Here is an 18,147-nt window from a genome sequence, read left to right on the forward strand (position 1 = left end):
ACTACATTCGCATCGGCACCTTGGTCATGCTGCTTCACGACTCCTCCGACATCCTGCTGGAGGTAACGCATCTTCTCCGATACTCTCCCACCGGCATGCTGCTCTCATGTAACACTGGTGGATCTTAAGAGTCTATTGTCATCCATTCAGGCTCTAGAAAACGGGCACATGGGACCTCTCGAAGATAATGATCCTCTTCAGGGTCGTGTCGCAGTAGATTCACCTCCATGTTAGCCTCTGTGTAGGACTTACAAACGGTCTAAACTTTGCAAACTGCAGTCGGAGGTTCACTCCGGTGCTCCAGGTTGTTCTTAGAATAAAAGTGTCTAGTGTGAGCAGCCTGATGGCTAAAAGCACCTGAGCAGCCCAAGCTGACTTTTGTTCACCTGTACAAAACAATGGATTGTACACGAGGATTTAAAAAATGTAAAAATGAGAGAAGACGTCCTTCAAAGTCAACAACAAAGACATACGAATGATGATAACCCTTCATATATGCAGTGCGTATCCTGTCAGTCTGCTTGTGTTGCAGACTCTTCATGGACTGAAGGGACATTAAGCACAGATGCTCATTTTGATCTTGTTGAAGACATATTTGCCTTTTTCAGTGTGGTTACTTCCGCTTTACATACAGCTTCAATTATGCTTTGTATTTTTGCAGTCTGCCAAGATGTTCAACTACGGCACCGGCTGGAGGAGAACTTGCGACACACTGTTCGTCGTGTTCGCCGTTGCCTTCCTTGTGACTCGACTGGTGATTTTCCCCAGCAAGTAAGGTTTACTCTGGAGCTGGTTCTCCGTGTTCAGCGCTGAAATGCTTAACGACTTCACTCGTGAGTCCGCTGTCAGAAACACTTCTTTCAACGTTCCCTTTTATGATTCGATCGCTCACAGAATCATCCACACCTCCCTGGTGCTGTCCATGGAGGAGTTTGAACCTTTTGCCGGCTACTACTTTTTCAACGTCCTGCTGAATGGTGCTGCAGGCTCTTCAACATCTTCTGGGCTGGTTTAATCATACGCATGGTGTATAAGTTCCTGAAGGGCAAGGTGAGAATCGGCAGTGACATCAATCATAGGGCGTCTCTGACTAATATTTGCGTAGCAGCTTCATACGGACATGTGGAGATCAGGTCCTGTATTAACATCCAAGATAACGCCGGTTCCTCGGCTCGGTTCACACACACACAGACACCGTTAAAACTCTGCATCTGCTTCTGTCTCCAGCTGGAAAAAGACGAGCGCAGCGATGAAGAGAGCGAGGTTGAGGAGGAAGACGACGATAGAGGAGAGGAGGAGAATGCGGAGCGAGGAGGAGATTATTGTTGGGAGAGGAGTAAAGACAAAATGAACTCCAAACTGTCTATGCTGACCAACGGCTGTGTCCTAAATAACCTGACCAACCACAGGGCGTCTGTGGCCGACAAGATGCGTAAAGCTCAGTGAAGTCCCGGTGATTTCTTTCTCTGTATCGCAAACAATTGAAACAGCCGTGGTTTACTTATTGAGTATTGGACCGACATGAACTTTTACCTTATTTACCACAGTTCATGTGTGCCGACGCCACTGTGCGTCACACTTAACGGAGAGTAAAATTAGGCAACGTGGTGAGAAGTTTCTTCATTAGTCTCTGTAACATTCTGACATAGCAGAGGATAGTTTGGATCTATTTACTTCTGGGGTTTTTTGGGGGGCCCACGATGCTTTCTGCTACACACCCACCGACGGGACTTAGACCCACAATCCCTGGCTTTGAGCTGCGGTGCCTGACCCACAAGGCCACTGGGGCACTTTTCTATAAACACGGACGGTATAGTCTGGGAGTGTGAAGTACAATTCTGGGAATCAAGACCGTTGTCTTTCTTCGTTGCAGCCTACGCCGCAGACCATTTACACTATTTGTCAAACAGCAAGCCAACAAAAAGCACATGTTGGACCCACATGATAGACATTTGAATGCACGAATCAAAGTCATGTTTTTACTCTTTCTATGTTTGTCTCTTGTGATGATTTAAGTCGTTGGAACAGTTTTGATATGTGATACAGTAGAATTATATTGTTTCATTCACCACTGGTTTAAATCATACGTAGACAATCCGTCATTAGACAGGTCACATTATTGATGCTCTGCCTATTGTTCCTGATTGTTACGCTGTCAATATTTATGATCCATACTGCTAACCTGTTTTTTTTTTTGGCATTCTATATATTGTAATATATTTTTTGGATCTGCATCTTATTGTTATTTTTGTGAAACATTTCTTTATATTCGTGCTCTTTCCTACTTTGTACTGCAACCGCTGCACAGCGATAAATAAAGTCCCGTCTCATGTCGTCACAGACTGATGCAGTGCGGCTTCTTCTACAGGTTGGATGGTACAACAGCGCCACCTCGTGGCTCACATCAGGTTTGATCCTGAAATGTTATAGATATGTAACTAATAGTGTCAAATATTATGTCGTTGACTGAGGTGGCATTAAGAGACATGTTACATATACGTACTAATTATTTGATGAGTTATGGTTAAACATCGTGTGTGAGGGTGGAGCCACACCTTCCCCAGTCTAACACGTGATCAACGTTCTTCACGGCTCCTGATTTTTATTTTTTTCAATTGGTCCGACAGTCCGACAGTGGCGAGATCCAGAGCGATTATTTGCTGGCTTTTCGATAAAAGTAAGTTTTCTCCTAAGTTAGTATTACTAGTTTAAGTGTGCGCAACTAATTAGAAACGTACTCTTTGTTCGCGCTAAGTGGTTCGTTCAGTTTAGCTAAACTCGGACCAGCTCACGCGAACACCTGAGGCCGCCATTGTTAGTGTTACCGTTAACTTAGTGGGCTGTGTTCTAAGTTAACTAACTTAATCAACTATTTTAAGATAACTGGCGATTAATTATATAGCTCGCGTTGAATACTGACTGTAGTGTAATAACGTTAGCTTGACGCAGTGCACATGCTTAACGCACGAGGCAGGAGGTTAGCTTTGTGTCGGCAGTGTGATACGATATAAAACGTCACCGTTAAAAGTTAACGCTCGAACACATGTAACGGTTACCCTCCACGCGCATTTTTGCGCCTTGTTAGTGACTATCTATTAGTCTCTAATGTTTTTAATCTCTTGTAATTGAAGTTACATGTTTTAATACGTTCGCCCATGGTTGCCCCCCCAGCGGTGGAGAAGATAAATGCAGTCAATTCGCTTAACCCGAGGTGCCCACAAGGGGGCGCTCTTGCATCGGTGATTAACGTGAAGACGTGACCCCGGACACTTCCTGGTTTAATGTACAGTTCGCACAACAGTGCTACTATCAATATTTTTGTATAGGATATGACGTAAAGCTGCCGTACAGTTGTCTCTGTGGCGCAATCGGTTAGCGCGTTCGGCTGTTAACCGAAAGGTTGGTGGTTCGAGCCCACCCAGGGACGACAATCTTTTCTCTTTTCATATCCATTAATGCAATTCCCCGTTTTATGATAGTGACGACACATCTTTTGTGAGCAGTCGCACGAACGTGTAACTAATATCCGATCGTCACCGTTTTTGTTTGATTATTGTGTTTCACCTAACACTTGTGTATTAATGTAGTATTTGAGCTTGTATGTGTTTTCTTCATGTAAAGTATCTTATGTGAATAAAATATATAAGATAGGCTACAGGTACCTGGATACTCTGTTTGCTTTTACTGTGACTTCTGTGTATTTATTGTCCCTTTTTAGTCTGACTGATACAGTCTCTGGCTTCTCTCTAGTGACAGACAAACATCCAAGACAAGGAAGGAACTCTTCAGCGTGAGCACAGGTAGTGTAGGTGTACATAAACGAAAAGGGTCAGGTGACATCAGCAGTATTTAACTCTACAATACTATCCACATCAGAAGTAATCCTGTAATATACTCACTGACGTTCCATGACACAAGCACCGACTCACAGTTATGACTGTTTTCTGCTTACCAGTGATCTAACGGTCTGCTCCTCTCCTCTCCTCTCCTCTCCTCTCCTCTCCTCTCCTCTCCTCTCCTCTCCTCTCCTCTCCTCTCCTCTCCTCTCCTCTCCTCTCCTGCTCAGGTGCTCCTTCATATCTTTGTGCCGTCAACCGCCGCAAGAAGAAGCGCCAATCACGCACCAGTCGCGTCAAGGAGTCAAAGTAGACGGCTGGAATCAATATTGTCAATAAAAACACATGTTGTCAAGCAACACCGATTTAATAAATGGTTTCTTACTTTGCACAGTTTTCTTCACATTATTTTTGCCGGTTCGTGTGACGGATTCAGATCCAGAGGACGTGTGTTGTTCGCAATTTAAAAAAAACACATTAAAATATTTTTTTTTTAGCAGGAATGCCACGTTTACTGTCATTCACACCTGGAAGCTGTCCAGTACAACCACGGGGGGGGGGGGGGGGGGGGTAAGGACCCTGCTGGAGGAAGCCTCAGTGGTAGTAAATAATACCAGAAGGTGAAGTAGTGATTTTTCACGCACGGCTGGGGGAATCGAACCGGCAACCTTCAGGTCACTTAACCTGCTTCTCAGACTCTTGCGGCAGCAGATGCACATTTCCTGCAGACCATCACCAAATCAGTGACAAACGAAACAACAATCAATTTTTCACTTTTAAATTTGCATCTTTGTGGCTGGATCTGTGAACCACTAAAAAGGTAAATAAACTGTCAACACAAGGAAAAGGTACATCAGAAATGACGGAGCGAGTGTATTCTTTGCTTTTATTTCCAAACTGCGATGACAACAGCTCAAAGTTTGAGACACAGACGGGCATGATTATCAACAACAACCATCCTTGGAAAAAGAACAATAAGGCTTGAAAAGAGACACAGACACACACGCACACACGCACACGCGCGCACACACACACACAGCATCATGTTAACCAATAGAGTCTGTGTGACGAAAAAGACTCAAAACAGTCCAGCCACACTCACAAGGCGTGTGGCGCTCTGTCCACAGCTGAAAGGAAACGCGCTGAGAGACGACAGAAGGCAGAAAATGTCTCTTAAAGTTTTCCATGGATCCTTAATAAGTCACTACGTCAGTGGACCGTTCGGAGATGAAGCGCAGGACCATCATTCAGACGGGACCGGTTAAACTCATCTGTAATTCTAAGCGACGACTTCTTGCGTTTACTTAACAATAGCTGTAGCGTTATCGATTTATATCACGTGGGGGAAAAAAAATACTTATTCATCCTAAATGTAATTACTTATTGCATCACGTCTACTTACAGGCTACTGTCACGAATCTTAGATTTAAAGGATTCTTACGAGCTTAAATGAAGATGCGATAAAATAGACGAGCTGCTGAAACACCTCACCGATGCTCCTCACATTTGATCTTTGGTGTCGCTATTAAGATCTAATGTTTGAGTTATTTTACTGATACATACATATATGTCATTGCTTATTCTTGTGGGAAAAAAAAAATAAAAAATCACCAACTAGAACAACTCTGTATGAAGAACACTTAAGACAACAGCTGCTACATTATGCATGGGTATGAATAAGACCATGCATAAGTGTATCTCTGCTCCAATCTGTGTTGAATTCAGTTATAATTATATTTCAGGCAGGCTGTTAAATAGGCAAATATCTTTAAAATCATTTTTTTTGTCTTGTGCTCTTTTTTTTTTTTTTATTTGCATTCTAAAGATGTTAAAATATCACCTAACAGTCCAAACAAAAAAAACCAAAAAAACAAAACAAGGCCTCTTATTCATACTGACACTGCGTTGCCATTTGGCGTACAAAAGTCATACTTTTATGAAAAACTACCAAGCACCAATTTTATTAAACGTCTAGCGGTGTTAAGCACTTACCTTAAAGTCGGTTTATTGCATTGAACGTTACCCTTGAAAAGCAACATGAAGCGTTACACTAGACCGGACGAGCAAAACCAGCAACGCGCTGCTCCCTCCCCGCAGCCGAGGCGGTTCTTGTGCTTGAAGAGGACAGGGAGCAGCTCCATCTTTCGTTTTTGTTTTACTCCCACGCTGCATTGGGCCACAACATATTTAACCCCCGTCACCTGTTCCGTCTCGGGTTGGATATTGACCCATTTCCCCCCCCTCCCCCCCCTCCCGGCTCTTATTTGTCTACGAGTTTAACCAGGCTCTGGCGTAGATCATTGAGGTCAAAGATCTTGATGTCCAGAATTTCTATGGCCCTCTGGATTTCAGAGTCCACGCGATCCCGGTCCTCCAGAGAGTTATTCAGGTTCTGCTCCGAGTTCTGGATGCGCCGCTCCAGCTCTGCGTTGCGCATCTCCGTCTCCTACAGAGAAGAGGAGGCTGCCGGTTATTCCTCTGTTGCTCGACTAAAGTGTGCGCAATTTATGAAAGCACGTTGTCGGTGGTCATCTCGCTCCTACCCGTAATCTGTGAATGGCCTCATCCCGGTCGCGTTCCATCTCGTGGTACTCTACTTTCTTGCTTTGCAAAATGTGGATTTCCTGAAAAAAAAAAAGGTACGCTTTGAGTAGCGGAATCATCGACACCTGAGATGAACTTTACAGCTTCCCGTCTCCCAGCCGATGATGGAAATGGAACAACAAGCACCGACCTCATCTTTGGCCTTCAGCAGGGCCTCCAGCTCCTCCAGGGACTGGGTCAGCTCGTCTTTCAGCAGGTCACTGGGGCCGTGGCCTCCATGGGCCTCTAACTCAGCCACCTTACGACACACAGAACCATATGCAGCGTGTGGGATGACCTTAGCATTCGGTACTGTTAAACAATAAGGCCTGAATTAAATCAAAATGGAGGGGAGAGCAATCATTCGCTGTGTTTGCTAATGTTTGAAAGTAACCGTATCTCCAAGTGACATTTTCCTTTTTAACTAGGATTCGATAACAGGCAGATGAACCATGTTATCAGGGAAACAGGAGTGAAATCCTCACTGCTTTGTCATCTGGGTCTCATGATTCAGAAACAAAAAAAAAAAAAACAGAAGGACAACCTCTGAGAGACGGAGACAGGCTGGATTACTTCAAACCATGTATGGCTGAGACTCGAGGAGCGGTAGAAAGAAGAAGAAGAAAAAAAAAGAAAGAAAGAGAGAAGCGAGTGGATGCCAGCTCCCTCTGGTGATTTTTCATTTTTTCCCTAACTGGGGCATTGAAAGTAGGATATTGCTGTCCTACAAACCTCTCTCTCTCTCTCTCTCTCTCTCTCTCTCTCTCTCTCTCTCTCTCTCTCTCTCTCTCTCTCTCTCTCTCTCTCTCTCTCCCATCTCCCTCTCTCTCTCTCTCTCTCTCACCCCAGAGACGTGAACCATTTTCAGCCAGCTGGTCCCCCTTCCTCAGATAGAGGGAACGAGCTCGGTCCAAAGGAGACGGAGGACAAGGTTCTCACTTGTATGAGTTAATCTGTTGATGTGGACCAAAACGGTAATACCACACGAGTGGGGGATAATTAAAAAAAAAATCAGCGATCGATCCTGTAAAGCCGGGCTGTAATGGAAAGGTATCACGGTATTAAAGCATTGAATCAGAGAGGTTTGTAATTGTCAGCTTGAGGCGAGGTCGCTCCCAGAGGAACCGGCAACCAGTAGATGTGAAAACACCTTTTATTGATGAGTGAGGATAAGAGAGGCCAGAGGCGGCTGAATTCACTGGAACCTGAGAGGTAATTCAAGAGTACAACGCACCCTAAGCTTCTGGGAATTTAGACCGGACTCCCTTTGTGGTGAAACGTGGCATTGCTGTGTGTCCGGGTGAACCGGTTCAACCAGCTGGGGGGGGGGGGGGGGGACCTTGACTCAAGCTCTGGAGGGAATCCGCCTGCAGCACAACAAGTCTTGTGTGTCGCCAGCCTGATTTATCCTTTTATATTTTTGTTCAAATCCAGGAAATTGAGTGACGAGCCAATCAAAACCAGCGTGGCCTCCTCTCAGCAGAGACCCGGTCATTACCGGGAACCAGCAGAGTCCGGTCAGCATCGCCGTGCTGACCCGAGCGTCTGCTCCTGTTCCCGTCAGACCCAGCGGAGGCTCACCTGCTCTCTGAGTCGGTCCGTCTCCTCCTGATACGCTGCCAGCTGTTTCTTCCACTGCTCCACATTAGCATTAGCCTCGTGCAACGCCGACACCAGTTTGGTGTTGCTGTCCTGCAGAGTGAAGAGCTCTGCTTCCAGGTTAATCTCACAGATAGACCTGAAAACACATATTTACAAGATACATATAATATTGTAAATGCAAGCCTTATGATAACATGGCTTATATGACACATGCTTAATATACATATTTGAAGCCAAACGCTTGTGTAAAAACATTGCAATCCTGAGACAACTGTTTACTGAATACTATAGCTACTAGAGATTGTACTGCTTGACTGTTGGCCTGGTTAACACAAGCAGTGAGCCACTATAACAGTGTTAAGAAATCTATACAGCAGCCTGCAGCGGCACGCCCACTGTGCAGACTGAAGGTCATTTCACAGTTCTTATAACAAAAGCAAAGATGCACTCATTCAACCGTTCCCACGGTAATCCTCTGATGCTGGAGGGAGGGCCGACTGTCGAAAAATCATCTCAATCCAAAAACTGCATGTGACACTTTTAAAAGGAAATTAGAGCGATGACGTGTCCCTAGTAAATTGAATCAAACAGTCGCCATTAAACCACGTTTATTGAGGAGTAAATATCTTCTTTTGTGTAGTTTTTCCCCCATAACAATGATCCGGCTGACACTGGATCCACATAACATGCTGTGATCGTAAAGCATCATTTGTGGCTTAAAGCTGAAAGAAGAATGCTGCTTGAGAATACATGATTCAGTGATCGGATACGCTACACTCACAAGTAAAAACGGGCCTGTTCACAAGTCACGGACGCACCTATAAGCCCCTTGAATCTATAAATCGCACGAGAGACATGACAGCATTTAATGGTAGCAATTTCAATCATATTTGGTTCAATCTGCAGAACAGATCAGTCAGATTGTCTCAGTTCCCCTTCTACATCTCGGAAGCTTGAGGTTGTGCCATGGCAACGGTTTACCATGGTAACCATTAAGGAGCAGCTTTCCATTGCCGTAATTGGACGGTGGGACGTGAAAGCATTGCGAGTGGCTCAAACCCACCGAGCGAGGAGATGTTTACGAGCTTTATTCGATGTTATTAATTAGTGAAACCTCTACAATGGCCTCTCCACGGACGTGAAGAGCTCCACGAAATCGAATAACGTCGAGCTGTTGTGAACCCCGAGAATGAAAACCATGTTAGCGCTCAGTGAACTCTGCTGGGAACGTGGACGTTAAAGGGTTAGGGTAACAAAACAGAGGTGTAGTCAACAGTATCGATCGGATGACATCTGTAGCGACCTCGTGCAGTTTAGCTGATATTTACTTCACTGCAGTGTGAGCACCAGCAGCATCACAACCATGATCTGTAAAAATCTAAGTTCCTTCTCAACTATTTGATTTATAGCTTTCTAAATAAAATACTTTAATGCCATTATGTGGAGACATTTTTGGGAAATAGACTTAGCGTCTCTTTTGCCAAGAATTAGATGAGAAGATTGATCCTACTCTCATATTTGTCTCTTTAATACAAAGCTGGAGCCAGGGAACGGTTAGCTTAGTTTACTCCATCCACTGATGAGAAGTGGCTGAAAGCACCGGAAACCTTTTAGTTAATGGAACCATGTGCTGAGATTTTCCCCTTTTATGTCCTAATTTATTCATGAAAGTCACTTATTCTATGATGAAACATTAACATCTGAGGGTTAGTACCTTAAATGAAATGTGCTTATACATAATTAAAAACGTTCTTTTTTTCTTTCTTTTTTAACATGATCATGTTGTTGCTTGGATGGAGGATGAGGTTTGCTTGCAGTTCTTATGTGGTCGAATTTCTTTCTTTTTTTTAATGTGCAAAGCATCCCGTGTTAAATTAAAATGTATTCTATCAATGCCAGCAAACCACTGTTTTCAACAACGTGCGAAACCAACACCTCCGTAGTCGAACATTACAATGAAAGCTCAGTTCCACACAATTCTGTGTGAGCCCTGAATAAAATGAGGGACGCGTTTTTTCCGTCTTCTTTCAAATCTCAAAGCACGACTTTTAAAGAACAAGTCGACACGCAATCACCAAAGTGAAACCAGATTCTCAACACCTGCAGAAAACAAGCAAACTCAGAAAAAAGGAGAAGAAAGTGTTTGTGCTCCCTTCGGTTTCCACTCTGATGTGATGCGTGTGTGTGTGTGTGTGTGTGTGTGTGTGTGTGTGTGTGTGTGTGTGTATAACTCAGTTACCCCTCAGAGAGCATCTTCTTAATGCGCTCCTTCTCGGCGGACAGGGTGATGTCCGCGCTCTGGCTGCGGAACAGCTTGTCCTCGGGTCCGTTCACGCACATCACCGGTGGAGACTGGAGTTCATCAGAGAGGTCCTGAGAAACACGTCAGTAAATGGACTCTACTGGTAGCGCGCGCACACACACACACACACACACACACACACACACACACACACACACACACACACACACACACACACACACACACACACACACACACACACACAGCATTACAACACCGAATGGTTCATTCAGACAGAGGAGAGGGGCTGCTTCTTTTATGACAACTACCGTCAGATCCTCACATTTAAAGTAAAGTGACGGCTGCGCAATGATTAAATCCAAAAGCACATTTAAATAAAGGAAAGCTATGCAGCAGAGCTAGGTTGACTCATGGTGATGCGAGATGTATTATGGTGTGTCTGTTTCGGTCTGATAAAATAAGAGCTGTGAGTCCATCAACAGCAGGTGTAAATAAATTCAAAATTCAGAAATCGCCGGAAAGAAAAGAATATTTGCTCACATATTGTTTTTGCTTCTTCAGTTTCTGTTTTGTGTGGTGCCAAAAAAAAAAAGAAAAGACTAATAATACATTTTCTTCAGGAGTTAGAAGATAAAACAACGACAGACTCACCTGTGAGAACTACACAGGAAATCCATCAGGTGGAGAGAAAAAAACAAAAACAAAGACAAAGAAACATGTCATCACAACGCTCACCAAACATGCCGACCTTTACAAGAACATCACAGCCACAAGCAGCTCTAGGACTTTAATAAGCATCAAGCACAGTTAACAAGCGTCTGGAGCGTCTCCAAACGTCTTCATCAAATCGATGAAGACGTGGAGCGGGAGACTTCGCTCGGAATCTGTTCAGCCGTAGGAATTAAAAAGGAAAGTGGCGTGTTCCTCGTGACCAGGCAGCTGTGGCTGATGGGTAATTATTCTCTATTGATCAAAAGAGCCCCGAGCCGACTGCATTTCCATCATCCACAGTGTTTGAGTCGGAGGCAGAGGAAGCGTCGCACCGCTTGAGCGTCGCGGGATAATTTTACCATCGCCCTAGTTTCCCTCACTTTGTCTTACCTCTGAGACAAGTGACCCAGCTCGTCCTTCCTCTTCCTGTCCCTCTCTCTCTCTCTCTCTCTCTCTCTCTCCTTCCCTCCTTATATTTAATAACAGTGGTCCTTTCTATTAGCTGAACTGCTGCAAAGTAACAGAGGTGCATTCATCTAACCTTGGCCAGTGCCTCCTCAATCCTAACATGGCAAAAAAAAAGAAAAGAAAAAGAAGCATCGCTGGATGTTTCTGTGGATCATGACACTGTCTTCTGCCTGGTACCTGCAGAGGCGTGCTCTACTTTCATGGTTTTTTTTTCCTCACCTGTGGAGCAGCGATGGAGAGCGCTGTGTTGGCCAGTTCTTTATCCTGAGACTTTTCTCGCGCCAGACGAGCTGCATCTTTCACCTCCTTAAACTTATCTGAGAACTTTTTTTTTTTAAAAGGAGGACAAGTTTCAGGTAGCGAAACATGAATAACGCAGCACTCACCGGCCCTCCACAAATCTGGATGGATCGAGAGGATTTGAGAAATAAAATGGATTTCCTAAAAGTATTAATCAGCACTTTGTTGACATCGGGTTAGTTTACCTGATGCAGCTGTTGCTCTGTAGCGAAACCAAGTCCGTACACGGTGTTGGCCCGGCTGTCCGCCCACTGACCAAACTTCTGAGACGTCTTGGTGAACGTCATGCTGGGTGTAACGGTGCAGTTGATGATTGCCTGCAAATGCAGGGATAACAAAAAAAACAAAGATTGTCCCTTCAGGTGGATTCACTCCAATGAACAACACGGAGAGATGAAGGGGATGCAGCTCAACAGCAGATCCAGACAGAACCAATCAAATTAAATGATTAATTGGCATTTCCTTATTTAAGCTGACATTTCATAACTCTAGGCTTTAAATAGAGAGAGAGAGAGAGAGAGAGAGAGAGAGAGAGAGAGATTACCTAAAATGTTGATTTATTTGAAATTCTGTTAAGTGATTACATTTGAGATTTCTCCTTTTGGAGTCTGCAGGAGTAAACTACTGCTGAGAAGCTTGATTATTGATGTTCCTACTGTAATTTAGTGTCATTGTTTGAACACAGCACCGACACAAACCTTCATCTTCATGTTTGACGCGTTTGCTGGAAGAGCAAAGAATGCAGGGAAACATCTGTGCTTGTGGTGACATTTGTGAATAAGTTTCCTCTGGGAGTCCTGTCAATGATCTATTTTCAAGCACTTCCTCCCTTGAGACACGTTTGTTCTTTTTGAATGTGAATCAGAAGCTCTGCCACATCACAATTATCGTCTTATTGTTCAAAGTAAACTCAGAGCAGAGGCAACCCCCCCCCCCCCCCTCCACATGAGAGAAAAATGATTAGAGCGGACCTATTTATAAACCTTTTTACGTCATTCTCCAGCCTCAAAAAAAAAAAAAAATGGACCTGATTTAAAATCCCACAATTGCAGGGCAATAGGTGCTTAGGAGCTTTTTCGTCCTTCTGTCTCCTCCTCCTCCAAAAAAAAAAAAAAACGTTGACATGAACGCTACCGGTCTCCGTTTCTACGGTGAAATGTTTAGGCACAACATCGTCGGACGGCGGCGGCGGCGACGGCAGTGAAGATTATTGTGGAAGCAGACACCCGTCCTGGCAGGATTGGGCTGCTGAGCGACCAACTGCCACCACCCCGCACAGCCTTCTGGGAGTCAGAAATGTGGGTCAGACCAGAGGTGCTCAGAGGAGATCAAATAGACCCCCCCCTCCCCTCCTCCTCCTCCTCCTCCTCCTCCTCCCCAGCGATTGATGTGGCCTCTTCCTCATAATCTAAATCCACAGGCCTGCGAGAAAGACGCTCCGGCTGCTGATTTGTTGACACCCACTGTGGGTTTTATACACCGTGTCTTTTTTAACCTCACAGATTTTCTGTTAGGCCGACGGCTGGCGAAAAGGAACATTTATGTAAAAGCTGTTTTGTTTGGACGGAGGCCTTTGTTACAAATAATCTGTTGTTGCCATGGTCACCACATAATAACACTACTTTGAGATCCGAAATTGGGTGTTTTGATTATGAAAGATGCATGGTTCGCATTTTGGCTCACGGATGTGAAATCTACTGGACCTATTTGATGCGTCTTTGTGGATAGTTTCAGGATAGTTCCTCTCCACCACTTTCCTCCTCGTCACCTTGGTACCGCCCACGCTGATGATGCGGTAGACGTTGCGGTTGGCGTCATAGAAGAAGGACACGGTGACGGCGTGTTTGCTGGCGGGGATCCAGTTCCTCTTGGTGGCGGGGTCGATCTGGAAGACATGGGCCCGGGCGCTGAAGATCGGCTGCTCCCTGGAGGAGGAAGCACAGGGATGATGATGATGATGATGATGGTGATGATGATGAGAAAACTGTTTCTGTATTTGGAAATGTCAAAAAGCAAACCCTCTCTCACACACACACACACACACACACACACACACACACACACACACACACACACACACACACCACATTTATTAACAATGGTTTAGAAGTAGCTGAATATAATGTAGTTAACTTTAATGAAGAGGAGGAAATTCTGCACATTTTTAAAATCATAAGAAACAAGAAAAAAAGCATTTTGCATTGACAAGAACGTGTTTTTACTTATAGTTTGAGCATCAACACATTTAAACCGCCCTCTATTACATCATTACGGTCATTTTATCAGACGCTTTTATCCAAAGCGACTTACAATTCAGTATCTATCTACACACCGTAGACACAGCTACGTCTTGTGTCTTGCTCAAGGACACATTGACATGAGACTAGCAGAGGAGGAGCTGGGAATCGAACTGCCAACCCTCTGATTGAAAGGCAGCCCTGCTCTCCACTTAGCCATGGTCACCCCGGTAAAACCCATTATCATGCAACTCTGTTCAAACTGCGTCTCTCTTTTGTGTAAAAAGGAGATCCTTCATTATTTCCCCAATGGTGCGTCTCCATCTGTCTCGCTGCCGTCCAGGGACAGATGCTGGAATCCTCCTTTGGCTGTCTCCCACACTTTTCCCCCTGCGTCACTCAGCATACAGGGCTGTGACTGAGCTGGCAAATCACGTCGACTAAAACGCTCTGGACCCACTCCCGAGTCGTTCGCCCTCCACCCTCCGCTCTGCCCCTGCCAGTGTTTGCAGAGATGTATCCTGGATACGAGGTAAATATATCAAAGCAACAAAGTCCCCAGTGTTGGGAGGCGGTTTAGCCACAGTCATGTGGTATGAGGAGCAAGACTGCTGAAGGTCTTTCTCCCTTCTTTTTACCTCCCTTGTTCCTCTTTAGCTGGTGTCCGGTCTGTACATTCACAGCACCGTGTATTCCCACACTAGCCTACATACGGCTGAATATAAAAGTCAAAGTTACGCATCAGTCTAAATATGCAACACAATGTCACTCCGGCAGTCACTGAAGTCACAGCGCGTCATCTTACTCGGGCGTTATAACATTTGCTAATTAGCAGAAAAGCTGAGGCTGATGGGATTTGGTTTTGCAAATCTGGTCATAAACTAAAAGTGTTCGACACATTTTGAACCTGCTGGTAGCACTAGAGGCAAAATCACCAAAGTCAGCAGGATACATCCTCTCAGGACCACGACTGTCTGTGCCAATCTCACGGAACATCCGATAGCTGGACTCCAGTCTGGATCAAAAGTGGTGGGACGACCGGTCGACTGACACAGAGTCACGCCGCTAAAGTGGCAAACAACACGCAGCTAAATAAATCACTGACAAGCTCGCAGATCAATGTCAGCGTGACGGCCGGTCAAACTGGACAGACCGTCTCGCTGTCAGAGCCCCAGACATACAGCACTGAGGTGTTCTCTGTGACCAGGTTCTCTCTGAAATGTCTTTAAAATATGTGAGACGGATTATGAACCCAATGTTCTTTCGGTACAGACGATACTGACATTGATAAGACTCTCAATTGTATGTCGCAGCGGCTGTTCCCAACGCAACGGCATTGTACTGGCCAGTCATTGTATGTTCATATCTGACCCCATTAGTGACACACGAATCCAATAATGTGTCTCTCTGTGTGTTCATCGGCGCCGGAGATCATGATAAAAGAAGAAGCATAATACGGACTCGTGCATACAGCGTTTCAAGGACCGACTGTGAAGACGTTAATATGAACGGTGGCATTTCGAACGGCTGACCTACTCCGGTCTGACAGTCTGATTACATTTAAGTGTAATAGTAGAGGGAACAAGAAGCGGCACAACTTAAAGCCAAATATTATCAAATATCAAATATTTTAGAGGAGCCCTCCTTTGCGCTCCCGTGAAGTTTGAGCGTCTTGTGCGACACGGATTAAAACAAGAAGGGTCAAATTTGAAGCGGCAGAGGTCGAGATATCCTGACTTTCACTCCCCGTCACGAGTTAAGCTTCCGACGGTTCCCACAATGCAATTCACCAGCATCATTTATTAGACTTCCCCTTCCTGTTGAATCTTTCAAACTCCATGACCCCCAGTTTAAAAAAAAAAAAGGTTTCAGTCAAATATTTGAAGCTTATCTCAAAGTGACCCAGATGACATCATCAGTCAGTCAGTAGTAATGTAAATATACAATATTTTACTGGGGGAAAAAAAACATTGAGCTTCATCTGAAAATGTTTTATTTACAAAACATGTATTTGTATTACATACTAGTGTATGTATCTGTTTTATTTCCATTGTTGGAGACCACCAATATATGTAGGCTGTTCATATGAAGTCAATTCGTTGTGCTGTCAGGTGCTGGTGGGTTTACGTACCGAAATGTTTGGTTTGTTTATTAATATGTCTGAATAATTCCACGAGGGTCAGGTCAGGTAAATGGCCAGATTAAGAAATTCACTGACAAAACTGGGGCCGCAATTACTGCTGGCTATTTCCTCAAATCATTTTCTCGTCCATAAAATGTTTTTGCCGATTCCGATTTCCAAAAACACAAGGTGATGTCTGCAAATTGCCTTTAGTGTCCGAGCAACCGTCTACAGCCTAAAGATATCCAATTAACTATCATCAGACAAAGAAAACAGCAAATCTTCAGTCGTAGTTGATGTTCCGTCACTCGACCTTCATCCTCAGCAGATGGATGTGGGCTACCAGGCTGGATGGGGGGGGGGGGGTCTTTAAGCATAACAAAGCCTGGTAGTGATTGGACGGGGGACGCAGCTGCCCCTCCTGATGAACCACTACACTAATTCCTACCACAATCTCCAGTAGCCACAATCTGCTTTACTGGGTTCCTCCTGTCAATCTGCTCCATCTAAATCTTTTACAACCAGATGGTAAACATTAGGACGCCAAGATTTCTCAGTGCTACTTTCATTGAGCACCAATCCTCCAGTTTTGCCAAAAAGAAATGAAGTGCAACCATACGGTCTTTAAAAAAAAAAAAGACAGCAGTGCAACAATATCTAACGACACACACTGCGTCTGTGGCAAGTCACAGCTGTCCTGCAGATTGATACTCACACACCTTTGTTGCTCCACAAATATTCAACGAATCAGATTTTACATTAATTGTAAAGAAAATAAGCAATTTCATAGAGTAACGATCCAGCTTATAGTCCTCATTGGCCTTTTCCCAACTGTAAAATAAACTAAAGCGAGTACTGAGGATTACGGATCAGATGAACACTCTGGGGCCACAAAGACGAAGAAGGTCACAGAAGATTTGCCAAAGTGTGAAATGACCCTGGTGATCCCGCGTCAGTACAAAAGAAACCACAACACTGCTCCGCATGAGCTGCACAGGACAATCCTTTGACGCTATGAGCGGCAACTTCCCCAAATCTGTGTTTCAGAATTACAAGCATTTGAAATGATTACCATTGCTTTAACTTTCTTCAAGTTCAGAATGACTTTTGAATCAATTCGTTGTTTGTTTTTTTTGTTTCTATGTAAAGTGCATGAGGAGTGCTATATAAAAATGTCATGTGGGAACAAACTAGTAGATGTTCACACTGACACCCGAAGTGTCCTTACCTTTCTCTGTGGTGAGGAAACATCTTACAAGGTGACTGAGATTTCTGTTCTACAATCCAGAGAGAGAGAGAGAGAGAGAGAGAGAGAGAGAGAGAGCGAGAGCGAGAGAGTTCAAGCATCCATTAACCCAACAAGTATTTTATCTGGGTCAAAACGTGAACAGAACTCTTTGCCATATCGAATGTCAAAATCAAATATAGACACACTCACCCCATTTCGGTGTCAACCCTTAGTGAGTCTGTGTTGTTGTATCCAACAGTAATTCCGCGCTGCCGTCGGTGTCCCCGTCTCCTCTTTCTTTCAGTCTGAGCTACCAGATGCTTTATTCTCCGGGGGGGGGGGGGGGGGTTCACCGCAAGGCGCTGCACTGAGCCTGCTGCAGCCCGCAAAGTGTCCGCACCGTCCTGTCCGGGCCACCGGCGTCCACCACCGGTCACCTCTGCGGTGCCCGGAGAGAGAGAGAGTCACAACCCGGCGGAGGCACCACAACTGCTTACCTCGGTGACTGAAGCGACCGCGGTGCGTCGTGCGTGTCCATCTCCTTCCCAGATACAGAGGCGGCTCTCTCTCTCTCTCTCTCTCCGTTTCTCCGGTCTGATCTCTCCTCTTCTCTCCTCTCTAGTTCTTCGACCGGCCGGCTGCACTCATTCAACAGTCGGACGCGGCCGACGGTAGAGTACCACCTGCTGGCTCTACAGGCTCCGAGCACCCGCTACAGCTGCACGAGGCGGCGAAGCAGGGAAACTGTGTCAAGCTGCCTGCAGCCAATGAGCCTGCATGTGTGCGTCCTGTAACCT

At 44.9% G+C, this 18,147-nt stretch overlaps 1 protein-coding gene, 1 long non-coding RNA gene, 1 other non-coding gene and 1 pseudogene across 3 annotated transcripts; 3 read left to right on the forward strand and 1 right to left on the reverse strand.

Annotated features, from left to right (window-relative positions):
- Nucleotides 1-2,320, forward strand: part of LOC137866602 (ceramide synthase 2-like) — a 6,844-nt pseudogene extending 4,524 nt beyond the window's left edge.
- A 285-nt stretch (nucleotides 2,321-2,605) lies between these two features.
- Nucleotides 2,606-4,194, forward strand: LOC137866592 (uncharacterized). The gene is made up of 3 exons (XR_011102123.1): nucleotides 2,606-2,677; nucleotides 3,751-3,800; nucleotides 4,067-4,194. It is a non-coding gene; the product is annotated as an uncharacterized lncRNA (long non-coding RNA).
- On the forward strand, nucleotides 3,354-3,427 carry trnan-guu (transfer RNA asparagine (anticodon GUU)). Its single transcript has one exon. It is a non-coding gene; the product is annotated as a tRNA-Asn (tRNA).
- A 514-nt stretch (nucleotides 4,195-4,708) lies between the features above and the next one.
- Nucleotides 4,709-18,067, reverse strand: LOC137866632 (homer protein homolog 3). The gene is made up of 11 exons (XM_068702651.1): nucleotides 17,561-18,067; nucleotides 17,351-17,399; nucleotides 13,532-13,688; nucleotides 11,949-12,080; nucleotides 11,683-11,787; nucleotides 10,936-10,944; nucleotides 10,261-10,394; nucleotides 8,001-8,157; nucleotides 6,571-6,678; nucleotides 6,380-6,460; nucleotides 4,709-6,282 (listed from the first exon to the last, which is right to left on the reverse strand). Exons 2-11 carry the CDS (start codon nucleotides 17,371-17,373, stop codon nucleotides 6,097-6,099), a joined length of 1,092 nt encoding a protein of 363 aa, XP_068558752.1. The 5' UTR covers nucleotides 17,374-17,399; nucleotides 17,561-18,067; the 3' UTR covers nucleotides 4,709-6,096.
- Between the last annotated feature and the right edge of the window lie 80 nt (nucleotides 18,068-18,147).

The sequence above is a fragment of the Cebidichthys violaceus genome, unplaced genomic scaffold, assembly GCF_023349555.1.
Source record: "Cebidichthys violaceus isolate CVI_PGR_0920_01 unplaced genomic scaffold, fCebVio1.0.p SCAF_87, whole genome shotgun sequence".
NCBI classification, from domain to species: domain Eukaryota; kingdom Metazoa; phylum Chordata; class Actinopteri; order Perciformes; family Stichaeidae; genus Cebidichthys; species Cebidichthys violaceus.